The sequence below is a fragment of the Aspergillus heteromorphus genome, assembly GCF_003184545.1.
Source record: "Aspergillus heteromorphus CBS 117.55 chromosome Unknown BO70scaffold_51, whole genome shotgun sequence".
Lineage (NCBI taxonomy): Eukaryota > Fungi > Ascomycota > Eurotiomycetes > Eurotiales > Aspergillaceae > Aspergillus > Aspergillus heteromorphus.
Genome location: NW_020290456.1, coordinates 21,664 through 34,512, shown reverse-complemented (window position 1 = coordinate 34,512; position 12,849 = coordinate 21,664). Strand labels below are relative to the sequence as shown.

The following is a 12,849-nucleotide window of genomic DNA, read 5'->3' as shown; positions in this document are numbered from 1 at the left end:
AAATATTTTATAAATAACTAGATTATTTTTTCTAATACAAAGCTTTTTATCTACTTTTTATAATTATAAAATTATTTCTATTTTTTACAAGCAGAAGTTAGATTCTTCTCTATTCTAATATAAATTTTTTAGATATATTTAATCTATTTAGAGATTTTAATCTCTGTTTTTTTTTTTATAAAAATTTATCTTAATAACTCGCGGGTGTTCTATAATAATAATATAAAAAAGTAATTTTTTTATAAAGACTTATAAGATATTATTATATACAAACTTTGTGATAAATAATAGATCTATCTAATTATTTTATTTAAAATTAATATAATTTTATAAGTACTATTTAAGAATATTATTTAATCTTTTAGTCTAATTATTAATCTGCGGATAATAAACTATACTTAGCTCTTTTTTTATTATAAATATATAAATAAAATTAGATTAGAAATTCTTTATAAAAGTACTACTATAATCTATAATAATCTTCGCGGGTATATTATATAAATAAAAAATCTCTTTAATAAAGATTTTTATAAGATTCTCTTTATTAAGACTCTTTTATAAGAGAATAAAATAGACTATCTTATTATATTAATCTATTATTATTAGAATACTATTAAAAATCTTTTATAAGCTTTTAATAATACTAGCACTCGCGGGTAGATTAGTAATAAAATTTATTATTATTTTTTTCTAAAATTTTATAGATATAAATAAAGATTTTAGTAGTTTTTATTATTTTTTATAAATTATTTTATTATCTTAATATACTCTGTAGACCCGGCAGTATTTATTTATAAAACTATCTATTCTTAATTATTAGAATTATTATAATATTAATATCAGTATTTTCTTACTTGCAAAGTAACCCGCGATAGAATTATTATATAATTTTATAAATATCTAAAGCTTAAGAGTATATTTATTTAGAATATATAATTATTCTGTTTTTTATAAAAGATTTTTATAATTCTTTTATTATAAAATCTTATTTACTTTCTTTTTTCTTTATAGCTTAAAGTCTTTAGAATCTTTTAATTCTTTATAAATTTTTTATATTTATTAATTTTTTATTAATATTACAGGCACTGCGGCTAGCAGCTTTGTAAAAAAATTCTTATAATATAATTTCTCTGTAATAATAATATTATCTATTATCTTTTTTCTATAATTTTCTATATATTTAAGATATACCCGCGAGTAAGAATCTATCTAATATTTATAAATAAAGCTTTTATTTTTATATTCTCTAATTTTTATAATTTAAGCAGATTAGATAATTATTACAGAACTAATTTATCTAGTTTCTTGTAATTTTTAATTATTATCTTTTTTTTATAATCTAAATATTATAAGAATATATCTATAGAATTCTGCACGCCCGGATAATAAATAAGATAAAATTAAAATATTATAAATTATTATATTTATTATATCTATCTTTGTAATAGCTCTGGGCTTATCGCGAAGTATTTAAGACTTTTATAATTAATAAATATCTCTATTGCAAGATCTGCTCTCTCTAGTTAGTAATACTATTTTTTAAATAACTCTATTATTATAAATAATTTTTAATTATAAATTCTATAATTTCTTTTAGCTGTAATTATCTTTTATAAATAAAATATAATTAAAATTTACTAGCTGTCTATATTTCTCTATAATAATATATTATTAATTATAAAACTAGATATATCTGTTTTAATATATACTTGCTTCTCTTTTTTAAAATAAATAATTATAATATTCTCTGTAAATACTATCTTTAGCTGCTTAAAACTTTTATAAGTATTAATTATAAAAAATCCTGTGCCAGATTTTCTTTTTTTTTTCTTGCAGGATTTTTTAATAAGATCTGTAAGTAAGATTATTATTTATAAATATTCTTAAATAAATTATTAATATTAATTTATAAATTTTATAAATTATAATATATTTTTTATATTCTATGGCTCTGATTACTTGCGAATTATTATAATCTATTCTAATTTTATTTATATATCTTCGCGGCTAATAATAAATTCAAGAAAATTAATCTCTATTTATACAAAGTAGTACTTACTTAGCTTTATATATAGATCTGTTTTGATTAAAATATATATAACTTCGCGAACTTGTTTCTTATATACTTTTAAATTTTATAAGTATATTATAATATTATTAAGATAAATAATCATAAAATTATTTAAATACTCTGTGAATAAGAAATTTATAAAATCTTAAAATCCCGCGGATATATTAATTAGTCTAAATAATATAACTAAATACTTAAATAAGTTATATTTTATTTAAAAGATTATTTTTTATTTATAATCTATTATAATTCTTATTCTGTAATAGACTTTATAAAAATTAAATTATATAAATTATAATATCCCTGCAAGCTGATTAATATAGTTATTAATTTATAATAGTAGATACTTATTCTTAATAGTCTATTTATTTAGCTTATAATAATTAATATATACTTATAAGCTCTTATTCTTTTTCTTTGTGAAGAGAACTAATACTCTGATAAATAATTTTAAATATTAGATTTATTTATATATAAGATATTCTTATAAATACTCCCAGAGTACTTTCTACTCCGCGGATAATATTTTATAGATTAAATTTATTTTTAATTTATAATCTTTCTTTAGATTAATCTTTAGATTAATATCTAGTTATAAAAATAAACAGTCTGTTACTTTATTCTCTGTAAATATTATTTTAAATTTATAAAACTATTCTGAAAGTACTTCTGAATCTATTTCTTTATAGATAGATCTAATTATTATAACTTATAATTATTTAATCTCTAATTCTTCCGCGAGAAACTTTATTGCAGTAATATATTATATTTTAATTTATTATTTTTTATAAAATCTTAAATAGTACTGATTAAACTCTGTAATAAGAATCTCTATCTAAATTTATAATATATCTAATATAACTTTCTCTGTATTAGATATTATAATAATAATTTTTTTATAGATCTCGCGATTATTTTCTATATCTATAAGATTAATCTTAAATATTATAGTTTCTTTTAATTAAATATTATTATTACTTAATAATCTTATAAAAATCTTTATAAATACTATTAATTATTCTGCGGTCTTTATTATTATTATAAATATTAAATTTATTTTTATATCTATATTAATCAAGATATTAATCTTCTTAAGTAGATTAGTTTTATTCTGCGTGAGTAGTTACTCTTATAGTCTTAGAATAAAATATATTATAAAAGATATATCTGTTGATTTATTATAATTTATTCAGATTATAAATTATTTCTCAGAGTTTTTATTCTTATATTAATAATAGTCTTTTATAATATAATCTTGCTTTCTGCAGTTAAAATATTTTATTATTTTTATAGATATTGATATAAAATCTTGCAGGATAGATATTTCTAATATATTTAATTATAGAATATCTCTCTATAAAAATCTTTTATAATAGTCCTGGCTATTAGATTATTTTATCTAATTTATAAATAATAGTAACTTTCTTTCTTATAAATAATCAGTCTTCTTATTTTATTAATTAATACTTAATCTTAGTTTCGCGAGTAATATAATTAGATCTTATTTAGTAATAAAAAAATCTAATTGTTTATAAATCTTTTATTTTATATTTTATAGAAATAATTTAAAGAATAAATATAACTATATAGTATTTAATTTCTATATTTTATAATCTAGCTCTGTCTTTATCTTCTTTTAGTATTATAGATATATAAAGTTTTTTTTCTCTTATAAAAAATTATTCTTAAAATTTATAATTATATCTTCTATCTATAATTCTTTGAATTATCTAGCTATATCTTAAGAAATTTATAAAGACCTGCTTAATTATTCTTTTAAAAAAGCTTTATAATTTTATTTTTTTATAGATTACTAAGTATATAGTCCAGATAGACTATTATAATCTATATTTATTAATTCTTATTCTAGTTATTAGCCTCCGCGATAGACTTCTGCTGAATAATAAATAATTAAAAAACAGTATAATTATAAGTATTATAATATTTACTATTTTATAAAGAATATATATATATATCAGTCTTTTTTAATTTTATAGATAAGATATCAGAGTTACTTAGAAATTTATAAGTTTTCTTATTATTTACAAAAATTCTGAGTCTCTGCTCTAATTCTATGATTTATTAAAATATATTTAATTATTTATAAAGATTCTTAGAGAATAGTAGAATTATATTTACTTTAATTATTTTTTTTATAATAACTTCGCGGTTAGTCTTCAGGAGATTAAAAGAATCTTTATAAATATAATATCTAATATTTTATATAGATATAGTTTTAATAGACTATCTTACAGGTTTCAAGTAATAAGATTATAAGAATATATATTAAGATAGTATAAAAAAAATATATTTATTACAAAGTTAAGATAGTAATTATATTACTTAAAGTATTATTACTAGTCTTTTATCTAGCTTCTCTTATAGATAATATATTCACAAGAATTCTGTGAGTTATATATTATACTAGTATAATTACTTCGCGAGGGACTGTCTCCGCAGTATAGGCATTCCTTGTGATATATTATATCACAAGGGTTATAAGGATTACTATCCTTATATTAGGTGCAAAAGTGAGGTGAAAGTGAGAGAAAGATAAGAGAAGTAAAAAATAAGAAGAATTAGAGATCAGATAACTAAGTAAGAACTTTTCTCTGATCTCTTAGAAAGACTTTACTAAACTCTTATTTTCTTATATAAATTAGATATAAAAGTAAGGTGAAAGTAAGATAAAGATAAAAGAAAGATAAAAAAAAGATAAAAAAAATAATAAAAAAAATCAAAGATCAGAAAGAGACTAAAAACTGATTTAACTTAATTAAAATTTATTAAAAAACTAATTAAAAACTGAGAGATCTTTTTATTTATATTTATAGCTAATTAGCTATCAAAAGTATATAAAAATATATAAAATTATATAAAAATTATATAAAAATTATATAAATAAAACAGGATCAAGAATAATAGAATTAGTAATTAAATAAAGACTAAAATAATTAATAAAAATAAGATCTCTTGCTCTGCTGCAGGATAAACAAAACTTAAAATTATTAATCTATTAACTAATAGTCTAAGACAGTTAACTAGTCTGAGACTGCAAATTAGTAAGTCTTAGACAGCAAACTGGTAAGTCTTAGATAGTTAACTGGCGAGTCTTAGGCAGTGAACTGGTCAGTCTATCTATATTATTAATATATTCCCGCAGTTTTAATAAGATAAAATATCAGAAAAAACTAAAGTAAACAAATTGCTAAAAATAGAAAATAATAATAATAGAATTTAATAAATTATTATATTTAACTATTTAATAAATTAAATATATTTCTGACTAAGAAACTACTTAGTCAGGCCATCTGCTTGTATTTTATTAATAGATATTTATTAAATATTAATTATTTTATTCAGGGCTTCTTGCCTTAGCTAATAATTAATAATATTAATATATTTCAGACTAGTCCAAAAGAGGAAATTCTTATCAGTAAGAATTTTGACTGTTTAATAATTATTATATAATATAAAGAAGTATTGATTAGGATTAAATCCTATTTATTTAAAAAATCTTCTTTATTAAAGAAGTTGCTTGGCTACAGCAGTTAGGACTAATAATTCAGCTTCAGTAGTTAAAAGAGTCACATGACGCTGTTTCTTACTTAGCCAATCAATAGGGCTATTGAATAAGTAAATAATATACCCCTAGAGTGGCTTAACCTGACTGTTATATCTTAATCTTAACCTGGCCATAATCTAGTGATTAGATTAAGATATAAAAAATTTTTAACTATATAGTTAAGATTAGATTAAGATATAATTATTATTATAACTATTTATATTTATCAATCAAAAAAATCAGATATAGCAGATAGATTAATAACCGCAGATTAATTTATAATATATATATTTTTCTTATATAAATAATATATAAAGTATAATATATATTTAATTATAGTATAGATATAATAATATTCTTTAGATATAGTCTACTATTTAATCTGCTTAACTAATTATATTAAGAGATATATTATATTTTAAAAAAGACTTTTATAGAATCTAATATAAAAAAAATAAAAAAAGATATAGAATATTTATTCTTTATATTATTTAAGATAATAATTATAATAATATAAAAATTATAAAGACCAGGTCTTTATCTTTATCTAAATATATATAATAATCAAAGACTTAGATAAGACTAGTTCTTCTAATTTTAATAATAATTTATTCTCTGAATTATCTTTAAGATTATTTATATTCTTATTCTTATTAATATAAAAAATAATAATTATTTTATTCTTCTCTTACTTCTTAAATATAAAGATAATTAAATCTGAATTAAGATTATTAAGTATATTCTAATATTTCTTACTTATAATAAAATAATTAATATATATTTAAAGTATAACTACTTTAATTATATCAGAATTAAAACAGCTCCGGTGATAGTAGCAGATATCTTAAGAACTATTAAAAAAATATTTAATACTAATATTATTAATTATAATTAAGAGAAAATCTCTAGTTATTTAATAAAAAATAGAAAACTAATCACAGCAGGATTTTTAATAAATAAAAATATTAATATATTCTATAATATTTAAAATTATATTAATTTAATCAAAGATATCTTAAAAAGTTATATATCTTTAATATCTAGATATATCTTAAGTTTTTTATATATCTTAACTGCGGATGAGGGTCTCTGATATTTAAAAATATTATAAAAGATCTTATTCAGATCTAATAATAATCTGAAGATTATTAATAATATATTAATTACTAAATTTTAATTAAAATAAAAAGAGAATATCTTTTTAAAAATAGTTTAATATTTATAATATTAGTTAATATTCTTATTTAATTATATATCTTTTTTAAATTTCTCGAGCTTTAATATTAAATCTAAAATAATTATAATTATATAGATATAGTCTTCTATTTAATAAATATAATAATAATATTTTCAGAGCTTTTAATATATATTATATAAATTCTCAAGAATCTTCTTTTTTCAGAGTATGTGCTTTCTTTCTAGTCTATTAATTAAATAATTTAGATAATTAAAGAGATTATTATAGATATTATAAATCTTATAAATAATAGGCCCACTATTCTCAGAGAGATAGAAAATAAAAAAAAAAAAATATAAAAACTTAAGAAGATATTCTATCTATTTTTACTCTATTATAATAAAATAAAAATAATTAATATTATTATACTTACAATACTAAATAAAACTTTTAATTACTTAATAAAGTTTAAGTATCTAATAAATTATAAAATAGATTAAGTTTCAGTAGATTTTATAATTAAGAAAAAGATAATAGATTAAGTTAGATTTAAATTATTAAATAAATAAGAACTTTTTATAATATTAAGAGCTTATATTTATAAATTATATAATTTTCTAAATTTATAATTAAGAATTAGTATAATAAACTAGCTGATAAAAGATTTTTAGAAATTTTTTATAAAAAAAGATTCTATATTAGTTTTTTATAGATAACTTCTAGAATATATTTTTTTAAAAATTCTTAAAATATTAAAAGAGATTTTAAGACTTTTATTATTATTTTTTTATATATATTTAATAATATTATTCAAGATCTTAATCTAAAGTTTCTATAGAAGAATATTAATTATAAACTAAATTATATAAATAAGATAGAGAATATAATACTGACTTTAAATAATCTTTAAAAAATTAAAGTTAACTAAAATATTATAAAGCTAAGTATTCTAATTAAGTTAAGTTTAAAGTTTAGCTAAGATTATATTAAATATTATATTATTATTACTAGTATTATCAGTTATTATATCTAATAATTAATAAATAAGATTATATTTATATAAGACTAATAGAATAATTATAGCTAGATTCTTATTAATATAAGATTTAGATATTAATTAAAAGTCTAGTAAAATCTTATAATAGTCTATATCTTTTATTAAAAAATATTTAATTAAATTAAGAAATATTTTCTGATCAGAGCTAATTTAATAGTTTATTATAATTAATATTTATCTAATATTCAGAAATTTTAATAGCAGCTGTATATATATTTTTTTAAACAGTTTTATAAAATATTCTTTAATCTATATTTAATTAGAAGAACTTGATTTTCAGTAGAAAGATAAAACAGTAAGATTAATTATTTATTTAAATTAAATATATTTAATAATTCAGAATAGTAGATAATAAATAATTATAAAATATAAAACTTAATTCTGAAAATCCTGTTTATTATAAATTATAGAGATTTAGAAAAAAATAATAATTAAAAAAGATTTATTTTAAAAGAATAGATAAATATCTATAATAACTCTTTATTCAGTATCTGACTAATTATTTACTTAGATATAATTAATAATAATTTTTTTTTATAATTCTTGCAAAGATAATAGTTTATAAAACTAGTTTCTAAGTTTTTAATTTTTAAGTATTATAAAATATAAAGATATATAATATAATAGATATAAGAGATTTTATTAAAAAATAATATATCTTTCTAAAAGCTGTTTTATATTATTAATAATTTTTTTTAATTAAAGTAAAATAATAGTTTTTTAATTTATATACAGTCTTTAGAAAAGATTATCTTCTGTTATTAATTCTAAAAAATAAAGAGCTTTTTTTAAAAAGCTGGATATAGAATAATCTTCTGATTTCTTATAATATATATAATCTTAAGATTTAGAAGAGAAGAAAAGATCTGACTTAAGAAATTTATCTTAGTTTAAGTATTATTATAATTTATAAAGATCTGAGAAATAAAAGAAAAAAACTTGATAATATTCTCTAAAAATAAATTAAATAATTATAATTAATTTATAATTCTAAAGCTATTTTATAAATAATAAATATAAAAAAATAGAAGCAGAAAACTCTGTAAAAATAGTTTATTTTATTTTAAAATATAATTTTATATAAATATAATTTATTATATTTTAATATACAGCTAAGATACTTACTATATTTTATTTATTTTAATAGATTTAGCAAGCAGAAATTTATATCTAAAATCTAAAATTATAGAATAGTTTCTTTTTTTAAACAGAGCTGCTTAAAATATAATAGATTAAAATAAAAAATAGATATTTATAAAAGAGATTTATAAAAAACTTTTATAAAATTTTTTATAAGAGCTGTAGTATTATAATATAGATCTAGTATATTTTATTTATTTATTCTATCTATTTAATCTGTTTAATCTATTTGATTTATTTAATCTATTTAATTTATTTTATTTTAATAATCTAATTATTTATAATCTTCTTAACTGCCTGCTAGTTTTTAATTTTGTTAATAGCTCTTTAAGCTATATCTTATTTATAAATCTAAGAATAGCCTGATTCAGAAGAAATAATAGAATAAAAATAATATATTTATTTCTAGTATTTTAATTAATAATTAATATATAATTTTTCTAGTATTTTATAATATAATTAAGATATACAGCTAAAACAGAGCAGTAATTATATATTTTTATATATATTTTTTATTATAAGAATAATAATTTTATAAAAAGCTAAATTTTATTAATATAACTAGAATTTTCTTATTATTTTTAATAAATAATAATAAAAAAGATACTAATTTCTTTTTTAGTTATATTTTTTTAATCTAAAAAGCTTCTTTTTATATATTTTTAGATAATAATAAAAATAGTCAGATTAATAATTATTTAATCTGAATATATCTTAATTATACTAGAGCTTAAAAAAATATAGCAGATAGATCTTAATATTAAGAATAATTAAAATAATTAATCACCCGGTTTTTAGCTATACCGCGGTCAGATATAAAAATTTTCTTAATCTAATCATAATCTAGCAGTTAGATATAAAAATTCCAATTAACCTGATCTGACCTGGCTGTTAGCCACTCTATATACCCCATTAAGCTAGCTCGATCTTGATTATCAGCAAAACTAGCATCACTGGCCATATAAAATAAAATAGAGCTAGAGCTAAATTTAATAGCCAAGTCCTTTGTTTCTTCTAAATAAAAGATTAAATAATCCACAGTCCTGAGATATTTAGGACTTAGATTAATTAAATATTCTAAAATTAACTAATATAATTTAATAATATCAGGCCTAGTCTAAACTACAGAATATAGAGCTGATTTTATTTTCTGCTGAAATTTATAAATTTAATTAGCAGTAATCTAATAGAATAGATTCTTTATTAATTTCTTACTTAGAAGTAGGGATTTAGAGCTTTTTCTTTACTCTAAATTAAATTTATTAATAATCTTATTAATATAGTTTAATTATTAAATCTATAACTTTCTATTTAGACAATTATATAAGATTTAAATATTAAGAAATAAATTAATCTCTTTAAGATCTTTGAATTTAAATAATATTATTAATTCTTACTTGAATTTATTAAATTTTTGATAATTTAATTTATAAAACACACAAATTATATTATTTATAAAAATTATTAAAATTATAAATTTATTAATAAAAATATATTAATTTTTCTAAATAGACTTAAGCCCTAGAACTATTAGTCTCTGTTTCAGGATATTTTATTAAAGAAATAATAAATATCTTAATCTATATAAAGCTTTTTATAATAGAAAAACTATTTATTTATTTTCTAATCCAGAAATTAGATTTATATAGATTTTCTTCTTAATAAGATTATTAAGAAAGACAGTAATTATATTTAATTAGTTGATTTTTAGATCAAATATAGTAATTAGAGTTAAAAAAATCTATATAAATCTGATCATAAGAATACTAGCATATATTTCTAATTAATTAAATATCTATAAATTATTTCTAATATAAATTCAGATTTTAAAATCAGTTAGATAATTAGTTTTATTAAATTTATATAAAAATATCTATTTTAATAATAATACTTCAGCTTTATTAATTTTATAAATTAAATATATATTCTAAGTATTTAGAGCTTCTAATTAATTAATTTTAGTTTTAATAGTCTGAGTAAATTAGCTTGAAAATATATGATTTCTTATTTCTTGTCAGTTAATAGACAGAGATAAAAGTAATAAGAAATTAATATAAAGAATTTTACTTTTATTAATATAATTAATTATTATTTAAATAATTTAAAGAGTGAGCCTAGTTTTTTTAAAATTAGAATTTAATAATTCTGAGCGGGTCTGTTTCAGATCTCTAATTAATTTAATATCTAAGAATTCAGTTTTATTAATCAGCTTATTAATATTTAAATTATTAATAAGAATCTGAGATAATAAAGAAGATAGATCAGATAATAAAGATAATAAATTCTCTATAATTATATTATTATTTTATAAGATATTTAACTAATCGCCTGAGACTACTAATTAGCTTAATTTAATAATTAACTAATCTGAGATTACTAACTGATCTTATTCTAATTAATTATTTAATAAAAATTTAGATATTTGTTTTAATATTTCTGAATTAGAAAGATTCTTATCTATATTAAATTTTTTAGATTCTTCAGAAATAGAGATATCTGATTATTCTAACTAAATAAAATTAACTAATTTAATTATTTCTTGCTTTATTAATAGATTTCCGAATTCAGTATATTATTTATAATTAAAATTTTTATTAAAAATAATATCACGAGCTGAAATTACTCTTTTAAGAATAGATACCCAGATCTATTAAATATTAGTTATCTAATAATTAATCAGATAACTAATTAGAACTCTAAGCTCTAGTTTATCTTCTTTAAGCTAGAGTGGCTTAACCTGACTGTTATACCTTAACCTTAACCTGGCCATAACCTGGCGGTCAGATTAAGATATAAAAAATTTTTAATTATATAATTAAGATCAGATTAAGATATAATTATTACTATAATTATTTATATCTGCCGGTTAGAAAGATTAGATATAGTAGATAAATTAATAATCACAGATTAATTTATAATATATATATTTTTCTTATATAGATAATATACAAAGTATAATATATATTTAATTATAGTATAAATATAATAATATTTTTTAGATATAGTCTACTGCTCAATCTGCTTAACTAATTATATTAAAAAATATATTATACTCTAAAAAAGACTTTTACAGAATCTAGTATAAAAAAAATAAAAAAAAATATAGAATATTTATTTTTATATTATCTAAGATAATAATTATAATAATATAAAAATTATAAAGATTGGGTCTTTATCTTTATCTAAGTATATATAATAATTAAAGACTTAAATAAGACTAATTTTTTTAATTTTAATAATAATCTATTCTCTAAATTATCTTCAAGATTATTTATATTTTTATTCTTACTAATATAAAAAATAATAATTATCTTATTTTTTTTTACTTTTTGAGTATAAAGATAATTAAATCTAAATTAAGATTATTAAGTATATTCTAATATTTCTTACTTATAGTAAAATAATTAATATATATTTAAAATATAACTGCTTTAATTATATCAGGATTAAGATAACTTTGATAATAATAATAAATATCTTAAGAATTATTAAAAAGATATTTAATACTGATATTATTAATTATAATTAAGAGAAAATCTCTAGTTATTTAATAAAGAATAGAAAACTGATTATAGCAGGATTTTTAATAAACAAGAATATTAATATATCTTATAATATCTAGAATTATATTAATTTAATTAAAGATATCTTAAGAAGCTATATATCTTTAATATCTAGATATATTTTAAGTTCTTTATATATCTTAACTGCAGATAAGAATCTCCGGTATTTAAAAATATTATAAAAAATCTTATCTAGATCTAATAGTAACTCAAAGATTATTAATAATATATTAATTATTAGATTTTAACTAAAATAGAAAGAGAATATTTTTTTAA

At 16.8% G+C, this 12,849-nt stretch overlaps 1 protein-coding gene across 1 annotated transcript; it reads right to left on the bottom strand.

The window, feature by feature from the left end:
- Window positions 1-5,596: 5,596 nt before the first annotated feature.
- Window positions 5,597-9,971, bottom strand: BO70DRAFT_302188 (uncharacterized protein; the record flags this gene model as incomplete). Its single annotated transcript, XM_025539737.1, has 2 exons — window positions 5,597-5,696; window positions 9,895-9,971. 2 exons carry the CDS (start codon window positions 9,969-9,971, stop codon window positions 5,597-5,599), a joined length of 177 nt encoding a protein of 58 aa, XP_025394520.1.
- Between the last annotated feature and the right edge of the window lie 2,878 nt (window positions 9,972-12,849).